The sequence below is a fragment of the Trachinotus anak genome, unplaced genomic scaffold (assembly GCF_046630095.1).
Source record: "Trachinotus anak isolate AG129_WGS33_773 ecotype Australia unplaced genomic scaffold, CSIRO_AGI_Tana_v1 ptg000007l, whole genome shotgun sequence".
Taxonomy (NCBI): Eukaryota; Metazoa; Chordata; class Actinopteri; order Carangiformes; family Carangidae; genus Trachinotus; species Trachinotus anak.
Window position 1 is genome coordinate 11,210,253 of NW_027273858.1, and position 21,705 is coordinate 11,231,957.

Below are 21,705 nucleotides of genomic sequence, written 5' to 3' on the forward strand. Positions count from 1 at the left end.
ACAACAGATAAACAAACACCCGATTGTACATATTGTCAAATGAGCATTAATGGCACCATGGAAAATGTGAGTGTCTTACAATAGGTCTATTATCAATAGTGTGATGCCCAAAACAAATGCTGTGAAAGTAAGACACTGAGTTAAACCACCTGTCAGTTTTATATTTAATGTCGCAAAAGGCACTTCTACTAAAACAGTCTCAACAGATAGAAGACAAAGTTATAGACACGTATCAGTACAATCTGTCACTGTGTCTTATATACTGTGTAATTTTTACAGTGACAATGATAATTAGGATATTTTTTTAGTAAAAGTCAAGTGAATAAAATAGAATTAAAATTGGGTCTGGAAATAAAATTAGTCTCTAGAATAACTAGACACTAAAGAGTAAGCTTTTTCAAAATATGAGAGCTTTTGCTTGCTTGCAACAGGAAAGTGATATTTTCACCTAGTACCAGGTCAGTGATCCCACCTTTACAAGAGGTGTGTTACACAGATTGATTTTATAAGGAGCGGCACAGCTGTACTGTGTGTGTGTGTGTGTGTGTGTGTGTGTGTGTGTGTGTGTGTGTGTGTGTGTGTGTGTGAAGGGCATTTGCCACAAGAGGGAGCCGTTTCAAAGCTTTCTCCATACTGCTGCCTTCAGGTCAGGCCGGTAGCTGGGACATACAGTGCCCCTCAGAGAGGCCTGGAGGCTGATTGCATTGGTTGGTTTGCTGATTTGATTGACTGGTGTTTTCTAATGATGCTTATTCTAAACCACCAGTGATCCAGCTTTTTATTTTTTTGCAAAGAAGAAATATTTTTGTCAGACTGCTGTACATTAGTGATGTTGAATTTAAGCAGCTATATGTTGACTGTTGACTTAATGATCTGATAGGAGTTTACTACACGAATAGGTCACAGGGACACTCAAAGTAATCGTCAGTTAAGTGCAATTACTCACCTCTGTACCTGAATAAACACAACACCTAGCCATGTATAACACCCCCACCCCCCTCTCTCTGATACACACACACACATCAATAGACAAAACAATGTTATTAATGATAAATATTACAAGTAAGTAAATAATCGATATCAATCTATGGCTCACGGTTAATCTATTGAATTGGTTTAATTTAATAACTGATGTGGCAGAATATTTATTGTGGTATAGCTGAAATGTTGGGTTGAACCATTTGGCTATGAATGAATATTCACGCGAACCGGACGCTGATTGGTCCGCGTCAACGGTGACGCAGACTCGTCCTCATTACATATTCAAAGAGCCTTTCAGTGCCCGCTGCAATAAAGGCAGATAGCGGACCATGGGGAGCAGGGGAAAACTTTTTATACTGACATGTCAGCGCAATGACTTTTGAGAAACATCTAACAGGGACGAGGCTCCCGGCGTGAGGAGGACAGGGCTCTGTACGGGAAGAAAAAAGGAGCTCTTGCCATCGGGAACTGAAAAGCAAGACGGCAAAAGAGTTGAGACCAGTCCGAGAATCAGCGGTGGAAAATCCAGTTTAGCCATTTAATTTGAAAGATGAGCTTGTTGTCTGCCATAGACACGAGTGCCTCCGTGTACCAGCCTGCGCAGCTTCTCAACTGGGTCTATCTCTCCTTACAAGACCCCCACCAGACCAGCGCTTTTGACGCGTTTAGACCAGAGCCCAACTCTTCCCACCCGGATCTGAACTTCAGCAAGACTCCCGGAGCGGCGGACCTGAGCTCTTCCCTGAACTCCAACTATCTCAACAACTTCTTTCAGCTGCAGCGGAATGAGGTGAAACATGTATTCATATTGTGAGATTGTTGTTGAAGTTACCATAGTAAGAAACAGTGTTGGCTGATCTAAATGTTTTAGCATGTACAGCATGGGCTATTCTGGTAGGATATACATAACCGCCATGATATCTCTAATATGGACAATACGCTTAAGTAGTCCTATCAAAGCAGGGTTTTAGAGTATTGACTTTTTGAATATAGTCGGTAAAACTATTTCTAAACAATACAGGCCTATGAGAACATTTAATAGACCAAGTAGCATATCATGCTTTATATAACACAAGGGGGATGTAAGCTTCTGTAACTATCACTTCAAAAATTGTGAGCCCAAAGAAATACTGTAGGAGTATCATGATTCCACAGGAGATAGTCAGTGTACAGTGTCGCACTGTTGATATAAACTCATTTCCTATCTCAGTTACACTCTAGCTGTATTAATATTGAAGAATTGTTTGGGGAAAAATATGCAATTTAATTTGGGTAAACTTATTGAAGCTTAATTAAGCAAGTTAGGAGCTCTACATAGTTAATTACTTGAATATCAAAAAAATGTTCCTCGAAATAGACAATTCAGTTTCCTTTCCCTATAATGTCATTAAATAATTCAGGAGAAGTGAGTCTGGTTTCAGCATACTAGTAAGTTATGATGCAGCTTAAAAGTGAAGTTGTTGTGCAAAAATATGTTTTAATGAGACGTGCCTATGATCAAAGAGGTAAAAGTGGACAGACGGAAAGAAAGAGATTCCCCTGCACGCCTCTGTCTGGAGAGAGTGGGTCACTGCAGCCTCTTGCTGAGGTCTCCTGTCTCTGACTTCTTCAAATAGACCAGGTTGTGCAAACAAAGTCAATCCTTGTTTACATATGGTCTATTTTTGTAGCTCAGTGTAATTTTAGGGACAAACATGCTGATAATGTATGCGGGGTGCAAACCTGATACTGCAAACCATCCTGTGCAAAAGGGACCCCACCACCACAGCCCTCAACCGCACCCTCTCACACAGATATACGTGCAGCACACACACAGAAAAATAATCACATACTGTGGCCAAGATGGTAGTGTAAAGAGTATACAGCAAGGTTCCCCATGTGTTTATTACACTGCAGTTGGCCTTCTTAGATCTCTGTTACTCTGATGCTATGTGCTGGAAACTCTAGAAAACACTAGCAGTATTGATAGATGGAGTATTCACCGTAAAGTGCCAGTGGCCATTATTATGGTGGTAACCATACAGACATTTTGAAGTAATGTAACATGAAACAGTCCTCTAAAAATTGGGTGTGCACATCGTACATTACATGCAATTGTGTAATGCCATTCAATCCACATGAGCCTAAATTGTCTCAAACTGAGGGAACATACATACGGTCTGGAAACGGTTTAAGGGGTGGGGGGGGGGCATTTTGCAACTTATTATATCGGCTAAGCCAAGTAAAATAATCCACTGCAGGGATTTGATGAGGAGATGAGTAATATCAAATGAGGTTGTTTTTGCCGGGAAGGATCACACAACAGTCAAACGAGTGAAGCGAAGCAAAAGAGTGATAAATCAGTGACTTTGTTGTCGATTGGGAACTCATACTGTGGCACAAGTCAAGTGTGCTTTCCGCAGTCTCATCAGCTGACAGCTTTGTTTAAATGTTTGTCACTTCTCACCCGCTTTATCTATTACAAGAAGACAAATGCTTCAATGTGACTTTTGAACATTTCTAACCCTTCTGGCTCAATCAAACAGTAATTTCCTGTGGAATTCATTCTCCCTCAGATCAGTCACCTTTTTAAAGTTTCCACCAGACACCACAGCTCTGGTTTAAACATATCAGTGTGTTGATTGCTCCCTGCAGTGTGACACCTCATCTCCGGACCTGTGAAAACAGTCACAGATCTGCTGCAGTTGCCCCCCCCCCCCCCCGGGCGCCCCACCCTCGCTTGGACACACAAGTGACTGGTAATGATACCAGTTTAGTCCTCATTGTGTCAGCCAACACATACACACATATCCATCGCCACACACACAAACACACAACCTCCTGCTGAGTCGGTCACTCACTCACTCACTTGCTCACTCACTCATTCGCTCTCTCACTCACTCACAGACACACAAAATAAACAAACAGTCTCACCCCACCATTAGCAGATGTGTGTGAAATCTGTTTCCTCTGGGCTGACAGTAGGAGATCTCAGGCCAAACTGAAGAAATGTGAGGAGCATAAACTGAGCAAAGTTTCCTGTTTTATGTTTGTTCAAATAATTTTACAATCTGCACTAAGGCTTAAGTTTAGCTAACACACAAACATGTACATTTCCGCAAGGAGTGGTAATATAACACAGTAATACACAGAGCTAAAACACACGGCAGATGGAAAACTTGAGAAGCTGCACAGCCGCAATGCTTGATTTACGACGACTACATGTAATAAATGAACATGAGTCTTAAAGCTGCAAGACGATCTCACAGCCTGCAGATAAAGCTTTGGCTTGCAGTGTTGGCCAGGTTGCCAAGTCTAAGGTTTCTGTGCTGTGCAACATTAAACATCAACAGTAACATTATTTCCCAGACACAAACCTGTGGCATAGAAAGAAGCCTGACCCCTAGTGAAGAGGAAGAGTTTATCTGTGGATTTCATCATGCAGTCAAGGCAGATGACTAGTTAGACTTGTTTAGTTCGCAACTTGTCTAAAATAAGCAGCATCACTTCACCCCAGAAGTCAATTCCTGCCTTTTGTTTCTGGATTGTATTTGAGCAGAGGAAGACATGAATGAGAGGGGAAACTGCAGGCAATGCTTTCCCTGTTATTAATATTCACAGGGCATCTTCCATGAATTCACTGGGGCCTGTGGCATGCAACACTGCGTTCTGTGGCTCCGATCAGACTACAAACACTGACCATGGCTAGTTTACCGCCAACAGCGCATGGTGACATTGCTGATGTTCCACAGGCTGACGAGGGAACATGCCTCCCATCTTGTTTACAATGAGTCATCCTCTCAAAGTCCTGTCTTTCTCTGTGGACATGCTCAGTACTTTTCCAGCTCATGAGCACTGCTGGGCCTCTCGCCAGATGTTCTGAATTTAATGAGAGAAATGATCTCTGAGGTTTTTTGTTTTTTTTTTTTTCATTTTTTTGCACAACAGAAAATAGGACATAGCGCATGTAAAGGAAATTGATGATTAATCTCAGCATTTTCAGTCCTCAAAGCCAGAGATGAACTACTGTATATGACACTGTTTTGTATGTGGTAATGTTGTCTAGCATAATGTGAACAAGTCACACAAACTCTGACTGTTGGAGGTTTGTGAATTGAATGTGAAGGTGTCCCAAGCGGGACAGATGTTAATGCTGGATAGATAGAATAAGGACCTGCGGAATTATATTTGAAAATTAAACCTTGTCTGATATTTTTCCCATTTTACAGGCCTTAAACAACAATGTGTATAAGAATGTTTCACCGTATGGATCCTTGAACAACATCGTGGATGGACTCAACTCCCTGACGGACCATTTCTCAGACCTTTCCCTTTCTTCAGAGCCGAGAAAACCCAACAAAAGGCCCCCGCCCAACTACTTGTGCCACCTGTGTTTCAACAAGGGCCATTACATCAAAGACTGCCCTCAGGTGAGACTTGTGACACACATACATTACATAATCTAAGCTTCAGGTGACACAAATTGCTTATAACATCACAAAAGTCCATATTGGTGGGTATGCATACATTTCAGTTGTTTGATTACTAATTTTATTGCATTGCAATAACTATGTGACTTTTCATTTGGTTCATACAAGCCAATGATGGCACTAGAAGTTGTGCTTGCTCCAGCCAATGCCTCTCTGTCTTTCTCTCCCTCACTCTCTCTCTTTGGCTCTGGTCTGACCTACTTGTTAAACAGGCTGGCCTCTGTCTTCTGTAGTCATGTGTGTGAGTGTGTGTATGTGTGTGCCTGTGTGCATCTTAACTGCCACAGCATTACACTACATGAAGCCATCTGCTATAACCATGATAAATAAACTTGTTGGGCTAGTTCAAAAGTCAAAGGTGAAACTGTCTGTCTTGGATCATCGTGTAAGCTGTGTCTATCTTGTTATCAAGAATAAAAAAAAAAACATGAATGAATACTGTAACAGCCATCTTTTCTGACATGTAGCTGAACATATTTTATTAATCCACAGAGTTACAGTTGCAATGTCTTCCAGATTTCTACTGATTTAGTCTACACCGATGCAGTTCTTTTTTTGCAACACCATGATAAATCCACCTTGAGGTCAAGCATGGAGGTCGCAGCACACTAATGTGTGACTAATGGGGCCCCAGCTGTTGTCATCTCCTGCAATCTAAACTCATCTGTGAGAGCACCAGGAGAATTTCAGGTTTTAAATAATCCCTGCCCGTTCACTTTCAACGAGCTCTGGGCAGAAATGTCTCGGTAGCCTGTTGAAACAAGTGTGCAATTGCTCAACATCTACATGTAAATGAGAAAGACTTGTGCTTATGATTTACAAATATTGTGTTCTTGAAGTGATATTTTGTGGAGTTTGTGGAGTTGTTGATGAAGGAATGGACTATGAAATTGCTGTGGTGGATCTGTCTTTGTGGTGTTATATAGCTCCATAACTCCAGGGCTGGGACTAAGGCCTGGAAGTGATCTGATTTCATAAGAGGAACATGATGGCACTTTCCCCTAGAAATGTGGAATTTTTACACAGAGTTGTTTTTTTTTTTGTTTGTTTGTTTTTGGGGGGCTTATGGTGCCTAATAATCTCTCTTCTCTTGCTGTCTCTCCCTTGCTTCTCCCCTGTTTTTCTGTTCCTTTCCCTGGGTGAGGTGCAACAGCCTAACCCCAGTCCTGAGTTTCTTTTGCATGGAATGGTAATGAGGAGCAGATGTGAGATTAAAATGCTTTGACTTGCTTTATGACATATGATGACTGGTCTCGGGAGGTCTGTAAAAGACCTGTGTGCTGATGAAATATCTCCTGGACAGCTCCAAACTCCAAAGTGTGGGAATTAGATCATCTACTGACAACTCCAACGGGAATTTTGAGTCGTAGTATATCAAGCAACATGTAACTTTTGCCTTTCTCTTTCCTTTATGTAATGCTGTAGTTGATGTTAGCATTGATCAACTGACACTGATACTCAACACTGGAGCAGGTGTCCATCAAGTAATACATTATCTTTTATGTTTATTATATTTTGTGTGTTGTATACATTTAAACAGATCATCTTCACTGTACCATTTTAAAACGAAAAGGATAAAATGATGCTGTGTTAAACAAAACCCCTTTTGACAGTGGAAGCTGTGAAATCAATCTTGCTATAGATGTAAGCATTCAGGGGAGGACCTAAAAATTACGCTCACCCCTCTGCTGGTTTATATTTCAGCTCTTCGTTAAACTGCCAACAGTAACTCAAAAAGCAGCAAAGTCTCCAAACGGCCTCCACACCTACACAGTTCAACACCAACTCAGTTATTTAGGCCTCTCCTGGGTTTTTTACTCCATAAATTTACCTTCCATTTATGCTACATCACTTACACTATTGCCCTGTCACCTGTCATTGCATGCCGAGCCAAGGATAGCTCATCCTTACTTAAGCAGCTGAAGACCCAAATAACAGATGTGACACACATCTCGCAATAGTAACAGTAATAGAGTTTTTAATGGCAAGAGCATTCTTCTCACCTATTAGCCAACACTTGTGTCATTTTCTGAACAATATTTTATTTTCCTACATTATCGATTTTCTGTTTCACAAAGTGCAGTGATTAACTGTGTGCCCATGGAGTTTCTGGTGTCTGCCTGCACTGGAATGCATTTGAGGATGAATGTACCCCCACTGATAGTTTGTCCTGTCCAGAGGTTCTTTGCCAATGAAAACAGAGGCTCCTGATTCACAGAGTACTGCTAAGTTTGTCATCCAGGTCCAGCATGGACATAATCACATTCTGATGACATGCACAGTCTTCCTCTTCTTCTTCTTCTTCTTCTTCACCTCAACACGTTTGATTGTGTTATTTTGTGCTGTGACTATTATCCATGAGTTGAGATATTTTTATATAAGACATACTTTTGCACTGGATGACATGTTCCGACAAAAAATATGTGTTAATCCACAGTGGAAAATAGTCCCAAACAAATGCATTATCAACACCTGCTTGAGTAATGTTTGCTAAAATGTTTGCCGTTTTAGGAAATCACTTTTATTTAAAAATAAAACTATAGATTGGTTGCCTTTTTTTTTATTTTAGTTTTTTACTTATTTACTTTTATATTTACTGCTGCCACAAGCAGGGTAGGCAAGTCAGAAAGATTTAAAGGGTCAGGGAGCTTTTTCTAAGTTTTGCTATTGCTACACAGCCAATGTTAGCATTGACAGCTGTTTACTTACCAGTCGAGAAGAAGTTCAGCATCAAACTTCATCCCTCTACTTGCCGAGAGATGTCTCCAGCAGTGGAAAGTAACCAGCTTGTTTCGCTTCAATCCCTGTCACTTCTTTTCTTTTACTGAAATTAGCATGCTAACCAGCTAACTCCCGCCCACTTTGCCCATCTCGTCACTTTTTGTCCTGTAAACGCAGTCATGGCTGAAGCTCTCAGCAAGACTGGCAAGTAAACAGCTGTTAATGCTAACGCTGGCTATGTAGCAATAGCAAAACTTACAAATAGCTCCACCCCAGACTCAAGCAAAAGTAAAGAAGTAGAGCAGGCTACACCTGCTTTACCTTTTTCCTGGCCTTGTTCAGCCTCCATTCATCATGCACCAGCGCTTAGCTGTTGTCACTAGAGGATTAAGTTTTATCTTGAAAAAAGTAACTATCTTTCTTAAAATAAAGTATTAAATTAGGTTGAGATGTGTTAACTGTATAATTAATCTTAATTCAATCAGTTTATTTTTGTCCAATATACATTTGAATTAGTGTATAGTTAATTAGAATAAGGAATTTAAGATTTTATGATCAAAATATCATATGCTGTAAAACAACCTCAGCTGTACAAAAGTGAAGGATTTAGAAAGTGGTGGATCCTTCGCTTAGTTGATGGTTTTTCTGTCATTTTCATTGGTTCTGGGAGAGCAGGAGTAAGGCAATTAAATACTTGAGGTTACCAAAGTGTTTATGCATTACTTGAAATTTAAGACCTTTTTTGTTAAAACATGTTAATATTGGAAATATACAGGGGAGGCTTGTGGCTCTGCTGAGAGAATTATTTTTCAGGGAACTCTTGGTAGTTGAGTGAAAGCCGCAGGCCTGGCAACAGCTGCCCAGTGCTCCCTGTCATGGGGACAGAGGTGTTATGTAAACTGGCTTTTATTCGGAAAATGAGGTCGCTCCTCCAGTTATGAGCAGAATGCCCCTCACTGCCACGCTTTGGCCCCCTTCCAAGATATCTTCCACTTGCACTCATGATTTGGTTCTGTTCAGTGGCCTAATCCTTTCGACAGTTGGCCCTGCCTCTGATTTGAGTGATCAAAACGATGCATTGAGTGACATCTTCTTGCTCTGTCTCCCTGTAGAAAGACTAACTCATGGAAAATGTCTTTGCTGGAATGCAGGTTTGTGGATATGTGGGGGTGGCTGCTGCTGCTGCTGCTGCTGCTGCGTGTGTTTTATGTGCGTATCTGACTTACCGTGGACTCCAGAGTTACTAAGCCCTATTCCTGCACATAATGCATTCCCCTGGTTTGGGCCTTCAGAATTATAGTTTCCTGTTTTGTTTTTATTTTGTATTCTTCTGAGAAATTTCAGATAATTTGAAACTGTTAGAATACTTATTTTTTTTTATAAAATCTTAAAAGCCAAAAATAACTGACATAATATAACATCCATTACTACTACCACTTTCACCCCTTTGCCAATTTCTGTTGAAGCCAGAAAATGTGGTTTCACATATAAGATGCATTATATTCTATAGTGTAACATTTTAATTTCAAAATGTTCAAAACCAATGTAAGGTACTCTTTATTAAGAATTAAACAGTCATTATAAACAATCTTATATAATCTGCTTCCTCATGTGACTGTGATGAATGCGTCATCACATTTTGATTGAAATGTTGCTAAATCCTGACTGAAGCAAAGAGATGACTTTCTTCCAGCTGAGCTCCATGTGCAAATGCAGACAAAACAAAACAAAAACAAAACAAAAGAAAACAAAATTTGCTTATGTGAAATTACCTAAACTGTTGTGCTCATGTAGCAGCTGATAATTAGTTTTCAGGGCATTTTAAGCAACGGTGTCATGGTTTGGAAAATGTGATTATTCGCTTTCTTGCCATGAGTTAGTTGAGAAGATTTATATTACTCTCTTATCTGTCCATTAAATAAAAGGCTTCAGCCAGCAGTTGGTTAACTAGGCGTAACATAAAGGAAACATAGGGAAACAACCAGCCTGCTCTGTCCAAAAGCAAAAAGAATTTGCCTACCTGCACTACCCTGTTTTTCACATATTAAACAAAACATAACATGTCTGATAGTGAGCTTTACAGGGCAGAGCCAGGCTAGCCGTTTCCCATTGTTTCCACTCTTTGTGCTAAGATAAGCCAACCAGCTCCTATTTAACAAATAGCCATAAGAGTGGTGTCTTATCTAACTCTCAAAACGACAACTAATAAGCATATTTCTCAAAATGTTGAACTTTTGCTTTGAGGGCAACTGTAGCAATAAGAAAAACTTCTAATATGGTGCTGCTGTAGCTGCATAATGGTTAGATTGCATAGATTCCAATTGAAAAACCAGTGATTTTTTTTTTTTTTTTTTTTTTTTGCCTATTGCAAGACAAATTTAATTTATCATACATAAGCCTACACTTAAACATGGTACATTCTGTTTGTTTGTTTGTTTTTTATCTGTAAAAAAAAGAACAGGGAGGACAGACAGGAGCGAAGAGAATCTCTAAGAGCATCCCAGTTTAGGTTTTGATCAGAAACACATGGAGCCCGTTGATCCACATACAGAGCCGTCTTTATCGCACCAGGATAATGAGCCTTTTGTTCAAACAATTATGGTGTCTGTGGAATGTGTGGATACATAGCATCAAATTTAAACTTAAGTTTTTCTTTTGAATTCTCCTATAGATCTGTCTGTAGTGATATCTGACTGCGAATACTGGCAGCACAATGCTAATATGTTTTTCATGTGAGACATACTGTTTGCCGTTACAACACTCTATACAATATACTGAATGAATGAGGGTTAATTTCAAAAGGATGTCCTGTTTCACTTTAATAAGTGCGAGTGCTGACATTTCCTCTCGTCCCTGCCCTTGTGATTTGAGCATGCCTGTATCTCCTCTAGCATATAGCTGATCTGTATCTGTGACCATATGCCAATTACTGCGATGGACCTCACACCTCATGTGGCGGTAATTTCAGCAGCAGTCTGTCCTTTGTGACAAATGGTCACCATAATCTCCCATAACAGTGTCAACACAGAGACCTGAGGAGAGCTGTGAAGTGAGGGCCTCTTCACACCAGAGGCAAATCGCGCTTTGAGTAATGTGTGACTTGCCAAAATGCGTGCTTTTCCTTTGGTCATGGTGATAAACTTGATGGCTTGTCATTACTGCAGCCCACTTTGTCTACCATAGCAAACATCAGTGGCTGTTGTTTTGACAAAATGTATTGGGTTTTAAAATCTCCCAGTGTTTGCCTCTGACAGAGCAGTGATCCTTTTCCGAATTGGTTGGCAGTCATGTGGGGATAATTGGGCAACCACTTTGTTTTAATGTTTCAGTTTGTTGTTGTACTAGGGGATGGGGGTAGAGAAGAGGGGGGCGGGATAATGTGTCAAATACACATTGCAAGTTTATAATATACCAGTCTTACACCACTGCACAGCACAGTCTGTTTGCTTCACTCTTGGAAAACAAGTATTTTTTTAGCCCTCTGTGGGCGCACCCAATTTCCTGCTGTGTATAACGCTAATATTAAAGTCTTAATTGAATCAGGTTAGGATTCCAAATTCTCACTACCCTTTCTCCAGCCAATTTACTCTGAGCAAGCAGTTTTCATGAGTTAGGATCCTCTTCAGGGCATAAATAGACTAGACACTTTGTAGAAAATGTCCTGTTTGTAAATGAAGAAAAACTAATTTATTGAATAGAAAATGCCATTATCTGTTTTTTCATTAATCTATTTTAACAGTTAAGTTTGTTAGACATGGTCATTTTTTATTGGTATAAAAAGTCCCAGGTGGATATTTGCAAAAGGGGGGTAGGCGACCACATCCACATCTGGAATAGAGAGTGCTCCCATGGTGTTATACTGTTGCCGTTTCAGCTGTAAGAGTTAATCAGAAACAGTTGAAGTGCCTTGCTTGTGGGTAATTCTGTGGTAGTAAAAGGATGGAAAAGCTGTCTTATTCACTTCATCCAGTTCACGTTTTTTTGCAGCTGGTCCTGGGATTTAAACCAACACTTCTTCCTCTTCCTTTGCAGAGAGTGTGGTTCATAACTTAGCCTGCAGCATCCTATAAAATGCAAATTTTCCAGTCAACAGAAAAACTTGGAATAATCTCAATTCCAGTTTAATAACAGCTCTGCCTCATGCCTATGGCAAAACATTTGTCAAGTCTTGTACTGAAAACATACTTTGAAATGGTCTTAAATAGCTTACTACCCCTCTTTGATAGCTGGAATAGTGCTGATTATTCAACAACAACAGATTACGTGGTCTTTATGTCGATGGTGTAGTTAGCTGTCCCCTGGAGGCTAATGTTCCTGGGAGGAGAAAGATCATCTATCCTTTAGCTTTTCTAATCTCTGTTTAACCAACCCTGGCCTTCACTGAACGATATCTATAGTGAAATCGTGTATTTACATTTTCCTCTGCCTGCACCAGCTGTTTTCTGTCTTCTTGTCTTTGTTTCACTCTCTCTCTCTCTCTGTGCATCCTGCAGTTTGTTAACCCTGTCGATAAACAATCTCTCAACACCGCGGTCACACTTCAGCATTTGTCATGAGAGAATGCTTCACATTTTACCCCTGTGATCTCTGTGCCCTGGGGCCATTTCTGACATGGCTGCAGTTATTCGCTGTGGCAGGGAGGCAGCTCGAGATGTGTCACTGTCATGGCATGGAGCAGTGTTGAGTTTGTCTGTCAGACAGGCGGAGGGTATAGTTCGAAAGCCTGTGAAGGGCACAAGAGCTGAGATACAGCAAGCCAGGGAAAGGGGACTGAGGGTACTTCCTCTGAAAGGAAATCAAAGTTAAAAGAATGATAAAAGCGCGGTTTCCTGCCAGCTGGTTTGTGTTCTGTCCAGAAATCCCATTCTTCCTCTCAGTTTTTGCTGAGACAACAATTGGTCCACTTCCTGTTTTGGTAACTGTGACACTTATAACCCTATCTCTGGGAGGCGGTGCACTGTCACATTTACCATTAGGCAGGTGAACTCACAGCTGCCCTTGGATTAAATGTTGAAATATGATGAAATGAACATGAAAACTCTGAGTACATCAGCAGGAGAGAGGTGTATGAAGACAATATACCATCTATACTGACTTAGTGTCAGCTTAGCCTAAGTCAAAAGCTATAATTTAGTTTCTTTTAGGTGATGCTAAGCTGACACTAAGTCCATCAGTTGTCTCCTCTCAAATGGATTTTGCACCTCCTCTCATCTGATTAGCTCTTCTTTAACCCTCAGACTCAGGGTGTATTGTCAAAAGTATGCTAGATGTATTGTCTATTAGCTCGGCTTTGGAAAGTTTCTTATATAATACTTGAGTATGAATCTTTTTCCTGCCACGCCGCTGAGCCAGCACTGTAAAATGCAGGCTGGAGTTAATAAAAGAAAATAAACAATAGAGTGTTTGGGGCAGTTGCTCGTCACATTGCTTTATGTAAGCTTGTCTTTGCAGCTTGAGAAAAACCAGGTCAGCACTCATTTTAGAATCCAGTTTGCTCAGACTTTACCTCTTTTATTTTCTTATAGTATCTTAAAAATATAACATTTTACCTTTCTATTTGATACTATTGCACTACAGCCAAACATCTACAATAATATCAGGATATTAGAAAACCAATCAGGGTCATACTAAAGAATAATGGCAACAATACTTGCAATACTTGACTTGTACAGTCACAACACTTTGGCATGTGTTCATAACACAACTGGAGTGTCATGAGGGTCAGCAGCCATACACTGAAGACTCAGGAACTAGAACAGGATGGTTTGAGAGAGGAGAGCGAGATCAGGGGCTTCAAAGGTCAGATTTTCACTACAGCATGATGTCCTGTTAGCACACCAGGGGCAGAGGGCTTTGTTAGCCCATACTAAATGCTTATGTTCTCTCATGCAACCACTTCTTCTATAAGCCTTAATAATATAAAGTATATGTCGTATACAGACAACTATTTTGACAATTGATTAATGGTTTCAGCTGTTTTTCAAACTTTTAATGGTTCCTGTTTCTCAAATGTGAAAATTTTACTGCATTTTCTGGTCTTACAACATAGTGAATTATACATTTTTGGGTTTTGAACTGTCAGTTGGATGACATTGTGATGGGCTCTTTTCACTGTTTTGTGATGCGTCATCACTAAACAATTATATGTTTAATTGAAAAAATAATTTGTAATGATGATAATTGGTGTTTTCAGCTCAAGATGCAGCTGTTTGATTTGAGATGACTGGCCCCTTTTGATTTTTTTTTCTTTTTTTTTCTTGGCATTTTATATAACTTACATACAAGGTCAGATGACCAACAGCTGACTATTGCAGCTAATTGGAATTTAAACTACATGATCAAGCTACTTAACAGACTTAACAGACACTTTACATGAAGTGTTTACGTTATTTTCTATACCCTGGCAGTTACCATAACTATGTTTCTCTCCACTTTAACTTATTAGTGAAGTGAGAAAGGTAGAGGGTGAAACCCAAACATCAAACCAGCAGACTCATACATCTGCATCAAACTGGCAACTAAATTTCATGCTTATCTCCACTGGTTGGTATGTGGTCGAACTAATTGCTGCCCTTTGCAGCACCGATTCCTGTCAAACACAAACAACAGAGATTCTTCCGTGATATGAGACGGACTGACAGAGAGGACGGACAAGCAGACAGAGACACTGTGAAGCTGCGAGTGCTGGCACACAGGACTGGATTTGGTGTCAAGAGATCAGGGACTGACACTGCTGGCTTTGTGTTGCGCTTGAATGGGCACCTTAGGGAGAGACTGTGGCTCTGAATGGGCACCATTGGGGAAAGCCCTAGTGGTGGGAATGGAGTCTGGTAATTAAGGCAGTCATTGTACGTCTGTAGGATCTGCTAGACAGAGAGGTCAGGAAGGCAGGCCTCTATTGTTCCCCCAGCAGGGCCCTCACTGCATCACAGTGGTGCGTCAGACTCAAGTATGTTTGGATTGAGCCTTAGATCTTACAGAGAAAAAAAAAAAGAATTACAACAACAAACCACACAGGCAGTACTATAAAGTCTGTTTGTCTAAATGTCAACATATAGACTATAGGGGCCTCTTCTGTGGTTTTGATTTTGTAACAGTTTTTTCTCTCTTGCTCTGTATGTTTAAGTACTTTGAAGTCCTTCTCTGGTAGGCTACCCAGGACTGCCAGCCACCGACTGAAACTCAGTTTTGGTCAGCGTGTAAAGTCACAGGGGGGTGTGTGCTTGGTTACAGTGAGCCCAAATCAGCCTAAAATTACATTGTGTAGTGATGTGCCATGAGTTTTATTTATAAAAAAAAAAAAAAAACTAAAAAGCTTCGAGCATCTTATTGAAAATTGACTTGATTGAATTCATTTGTGAATTAACTTCAAAATTGGTCATGAATGGAAATAAAGGAGCCAGCAAAAAGGATTTGAATGAGGAAAAGTAGTATTAAGAATGGTAAAAAATATACTCAGCCATATAATGTTGCAGTATCCAAATTATAATATATGGATATATTAACTCATACCCACGCACTGTTCTACTTGCAGGATGCTAGAACCATGTAGAATATTCATGATATGACAGTACTATGAAAAGTTACATGAAGATGAACGAGTAATGTATCAATGGATTAGACTTTTGTCAATAGTTAAATAATTAAAGAATAATAAACAATATGAACTTGTTTGCTGAAACAACAATACTTTCTTAATTATACTACTAGATTTGCATACTTTTGTACTGTCACAATGTGTTCTGTCCAACCCTAAGTTTAACTGTAGGTCTTAGTGAATATAGATTTTGGTGACTGCGTGTTTACTTACTGTAAAAAAAAAAAAAAAAAAAAAAAAAAAAAAAGGCCTGCACTGCATTTAGAGAGGTTTTCTGTCTCTCCTCTCTATCTGTATGCACTGCCCTGTAGTGTGTCGGGAAGTTTCTGGCAAGGATGAGGGCTGGGGGGAGGTGCACCATGGGAATGTTTTTACAGGGTAACCCCTGATCTTCCTTCCAGTCGCAGCAAAGACTCTGAAGGCCCTGCATCTGTCTCTGCTCCAACACTCACTCAGTCAGGTTACCGCAGAGAGCGACAGAGACCGAGTAGAGACTGCAGTGTAAACAGATAAGGCTTATCAGGGATGCTGGAGACACGCTGTATCAGACAGCTCCTCTCTTTCACAGTGTCACAGCAGACAGACAACTATCGTCACTGTGAAAAACAGCTGTGGTCACTACCTGTCAACATATTTTATTTTTGGGGAGTTATACAGAGAAACAGCCTTTATAGCGAGAGCACTGAGAAACCATATAGGGCCATAGGTCCAATATAGCATTAGTGTCACAGCAAGTGACACTGAGATTAGCAACACACGTGCTCCATATATCTGGGACAGTGATGTACAGAAATATACAGACACACACTTACAAACACATCCACTCACATACACACATTTACAAGCATTACATGCAAACATAGACAGCAGCAGCATGAACTTCCTGTGACAGATGAGGAGATGTTTTGTGCACCTCTGTATGTTCCAGTCTGCCACCCAACCTGCTCTTGTCATTCACTGGCCTGGTAACCCAACTCTGCTGTGCAGCTGCACAGCTCATTGGGCTTAGTGGGACCATGGATAAGTCCAAGGCTAGGAGAGGGCAGGGGGGGAAATTCACACCCACGGCCCCACTTAGCATTAGCCCTTAACACTCGGTAAATATGGTAAGTGTAGGAGTATGGTTAACTTATCCTGTGTCTGTGAAAAGAGGCAGCTTCCATGTCAAGCTGGTGTGTTGATGGAACTGAGCTTCTGGGTTCAACCAGGACAGAATCCAAGGCCCAGTTGGACTGTACTTGTGTTTTCTATGAATGAAGCATGAAGAGAGAGAAAGAATTCTGTCAAAAACATCAGTTTTAAAACAGAGGAGTGTTATTGGTATGAAGAAAAACACCCACATGCTTGACTCTCAGGGGTATCCATCATTCATCCAAGAACATGACACTGAGATCCGTGGCCGATTAGAGGAGCTGGGTTGTGGAAATCTAGGAATCTGGGAATAAGGTTTTGGCAAAGCGCGCGCTGGCATGGTGATCCGCCTCTGCAGCTGTCTTGGACACGAATGACGTAGGTCTGTTACTGAGGAGAAAAACTTTGACGTACACACATGCACACACATACACATGTGCATACATGGCATGGCTGTATTGCCTGCATACATTATATAATAAGCCTGTTTTTTTTTAAAACCAAAGAAAAAAACTGGGGAGTAAGATGAGAAATTAGAATAATAGTGTTTGGGCACCAGTGAAACTTCATATTAATAAATATATTTTAGGAGGAATTTCTCCAAAAATAAATATCCGCTCATAATTTCACTGGGCAAAATCAAACATAAGCATATTAATTGTTTTAACATTGAAATCATCTGCTTACAGCAGCACATAATACAAGACCCCCACTTCCAGTTTATCAAAACAACCAGAAATTGCAGGTCACCAGATTTCATTTGCAAGCACTAACATCATTAAAGATGACTTAGCTGAGATCTGTTTTAATCTAAGTCAACAGATCAGCATATTGTAGAGTCAATGTAGCCGGTTTTAGTTTTGTCGAGCGGCTTTGTTTCCTACAACTGGAAAATGTTTCATGATTCTTCTCCTAAGCTAAGCCACAATATATTTTCCTAGGTCAAAAACACATGGACCTCAGTGGGTAGTAAAAACAAAAAGCTAATCTTGTTGAACTGATAAAGAAAATGCTCCTCTGGGACATTTTACAATCTTTGGGGGAAGTTGGCAATCTTTCCTGTATTTCTTTGCCTTTCGTTTTATTTGCAAGGGACAAATACAAATTAAATTGTTACGATAACAACTTTATGGTCCAGTATACTGTTCTTGTAAATACGCTTCAACAGTTTCTCTACATTGATGACATTTAAAAGCACAAAATTGTTTTTCTGATACTTTCTTGCACAGCCTCTCCACTTATCTACATGGCTAATAGCGGTGGGATGTTTTATCTGTGGTACAGCTGTCTTGATTTACCTTTTCCCTGTGTGATATCTCAGCCTGTCAAAGAACAGACTAAACATAAGTAATATGCCCAGTATTGTTAAGGGACTTGACCGAAATCTCGACCCTTGTTCTGTTTCAACATCATCACAGAAAGCAGTTTTTGTGTGTGTGCCATTGCCCAGAATCAATCTCTTCCAGTAGAAATACACACATACAGTACACAGACACAGACACAGACACACACACACACAGTGTACTTCTCTGCCAAGCAGAGGCCATTTCCTAGAATGAACTATTTTGGCGTCTCCATGGGGCTGGAAATGGACTTGTGGTTATTCTTTAAAACAGTTGGAGTGGTTGTCCTCTCAAAATCCTCCTCTCTGTACAACGGTGAGATAACAAACACATTTATAAAGACTTGTGACCTCAGTGGTTAAACCCAGAAACCCACAGGGGAAAAACTTGTAACCCTAAGCATCGCTGCTGATTTAAAAATATTTATTTAGGTAATTTCAAATTCAGTGCCGTCCACCTTATATAGACTGCACTGGTGGCATTTGTTGCAGTCTTTCAGGTCCATGTGGGTTTGTGACACTTTTAGGAAATGTTACATAACTGAAGTTTTCAGATAGCTGTGGATTTGATTATGTGCTAATCATGGTTACACACTTTTTTTTTTCCCCAAACTTTTCTCTGTCTCTGTCCACTGCCACCTCTGCTGCTTCCACCACACATTACACCTGAGAGATAAATGCAGCAATAGATTTTACCACAGCGGAAATGCCTCATGGGCATATTTAGACCTGGAAACAACTGGGATGTGCTATTGTGAGTAAACCACCTTTTATAGCCCAATGAAATGTCAAGCCTATATGAATAGGCTAAAATAAAGAGGTTCTAGAATATGAAACCTTTTTTAAGAATAGCAGCTTGACCCACATGGGTGCGGTGCAGGTTCATATAAGTGCTAGCTGAGTGACTGACTGGTGATGGGAAACTTAGACAAGATTTGCCCACTAACATGAAAAAAAAACTTTGTAAGAGACAATCACTACATAAATACATTTGCATATTATAGGATGACTGTTTATTTGTCATATATTTAGAGGAAAGTGTTGCAAATAGCTTCTTGGAAGTAGCACTGTTATGACAGCTCTGCTTGTACTATATAGTACAGTATAGTAGTTTTCATTTTCAAGCTCACATGTCAAACACTTTGTGGCTCCAGTGTCTTAATTGTGAGAATTTGCTGCTTTTCGTTTCCTCTGGTCTTTGACTATTGGATGACAATACAAGACATTTGATGCCTTCACATTGGGCTCTAAGAATTTGCACATGCATTTGTGTGGTTGGCGGTAGAAGTGTTAGTGTGTGTGATTGTGGTTATGTGCAGTACATGATTGTGTAATGCTGCGGTTTATATTTAGAGACAACTGTACAAGATAAGAATGCTTATCTCAGCAGTTGTAGCAGCGGCAGAAGTACGAGGCAGTTACAAGCCACGGTGATCTCCACCATTATGGCTAACATACAACAAGTCACTGCTGTTTGAAGTATTTAACTAAATATGTAGCTCCATTGCCTTTTCTCCTGTAACAGGTTGGAGATGCAACTGCAAAACCCTGCTGTCCTCTGTGGTTATAAGAATCATAGTGTTTACGAAAGTGTGAGGTTTCAGCCGTACTGAGAAACACCAAACCACATGATTAATAGATATATGGTTACTCAAACACTATTATGAAAAGTTCAGGAAATATTTCCTTGTCATGCTGCGGAGAAGGATCAGACATGACTGATGCTTTGATCTTTTTTGATGTTTCACAGAGGAGAACCAGTTCTCAGGTTTAAACCACATCCAGGCCTCTCCCCCCTTGTAGCATTCATCAAACCGCTAAAGCTAGCACGCTAACTGAAAGCACATTAGAGCAATTAGAAGTCTTATCAGAAATGCTACGGTTAATGAGCAAACCAAACAAAAACTCCAAAAGACTCAAAGCTAACATTGTGGACTGGACCCCATCCGCTCTATCTGTAAATCTATCTCTTTCTGAACTGCAGCCAACCCAAATACAGATCCTGAGATGAGGACACAAGAGTAGAGACACAGATATGCGCACGGACACGCTCGTGCTCGCTCGCACGCACGCGGAAGTGCAACACACACAGGTCCGGGGCCGTTTTGGTGTTCTTGTGTTGCTCTCTGAGTGATGTCCTGGGGGATGCGGAGAGGCAGAGCGGGGCCTGAGCTCCTCCGCTGCTCCTTTGTTTACACTGATGGTTTCCAGATGCTAGCCAGTGATCGGAGCGCTACGGAACGCTGGGGAGCAGCCCAGCAGTTTGGGGCCTGCGCCAGCAAGCCAGGATTAAGGCAGCTCTATCTGGGATACTTGAAAAACATGGGTTTGCCTTCTCATAACTATTGTTTCACTTTGCATGTTGGGATCTTAAATAAGTGTCACAGACGTCCTCATTTATTGGAGTGACACATGCAACGCGCAATGACGTCTTAGGTCATTAAGTATAATTATTAGTCACAAAATGTAGACTTGGATTAATTGCATCTGACTGTAATTAACATATTTGTTTCTTTAAACATGCTCCAGCCAAGCCTTTGTTCTGATGCTGATTGCAAAGAGAGATTTTGCACCCTATAATTTCCCTCCCCAACTTGTTTTTCTGTGGCAGCCTGAGTATATTGTCTGTCCCTACTGCACTGCCCCTTTCGGGGGAGATTGTTTTTATAAACAGAGGTGCATTGTGCTCGAGTGAGGGCAAATTTATCACTTAAACAGCACACCTGTTCCCCCCGTCACTTTCAGCCTCGGCCACTTTTCTTTACAGGCATTAGAAAGAGACAGCTGCACCAGCAAAGGAGCCATCCAGAGAGAGAGAGAGAGGTGAGAAAGATGGCAGGGAAAAAGAGAGACGCACAGAAAACAGTGGCTGTATTTAGAGCTTGTAGTGCATGGTGGGAGTGATAAATAGTCCCCATAATGCACCTGGCTGAGGTTCTGGCATGGGGTTGGGGCTGTTTAGTCCAGCAGCGGAAACAGCCAATAAAAAAATGCTTGTTCTGTGTGCAGTGGGACACAGCTGAGGTGGTGACAGTGTCATTCTTGTGAGAGACTTGAAGCAGTGGCCATCTGCACGCCCTCACTTGGCCCTCAGTCCTGACTGACAGGCCGACCGCTGCATCCTCTGATCTTTATTCTGTAGTTGCTGTGATGTCAGACGACATGGGTAGTGATGCGCAAGTGGATATGATGATTTAACTAAGAAAGAGTTTAGACAAAATAGACATCTCCTTCTGAATGACCAGGGTCAAGCAGTTCTTTTTTGTTTTCTTTCTTTCTTTTTTTCTAGGAAGCAAGGGGATAGGAATACCACAAAAGATAATGTAATGTGTGAAAATATGTGGCATTTGTATATTTTTCATGTTTCATATCCGAGCAGCCTTGATGTGGTCAACACAAACCAAACTGTGCACTGAGAGTTGTTTTGCAAGTATTATTTGCCCCAGATGACCTGACAAACGTTT

General features: G+C 40.7%; 1 protein-coding gene across 1 annotated transcript in view; it reads left to right on the plus strand.

Annotated features, from left to right (window-relative positions):
• Positions 1–1,266: 1,266 nt before the first annotated feature.
• Positions 1,267–21,705, plus strand: part of zcchc24 (zinc finger, CCHC domain containing 24) — a 35,235-nt gene continuing 14,796 nt past the window's right edge. The window contains exons 1-2 of the mRNA XM_071480481.1: positions 1,267–1,771; positions 5,190–5,390. Coding sequence (XP_071336582.1) covers positions 1,532–1,771; positions 5,190–5,390 — 441 coding nt within the window. The 5' untranslated portion in view covers positions 1,267–1,531. The remainder of the gene's footprint in view (positions 1,772–5,189; positions 5,391–21,705) is intronic.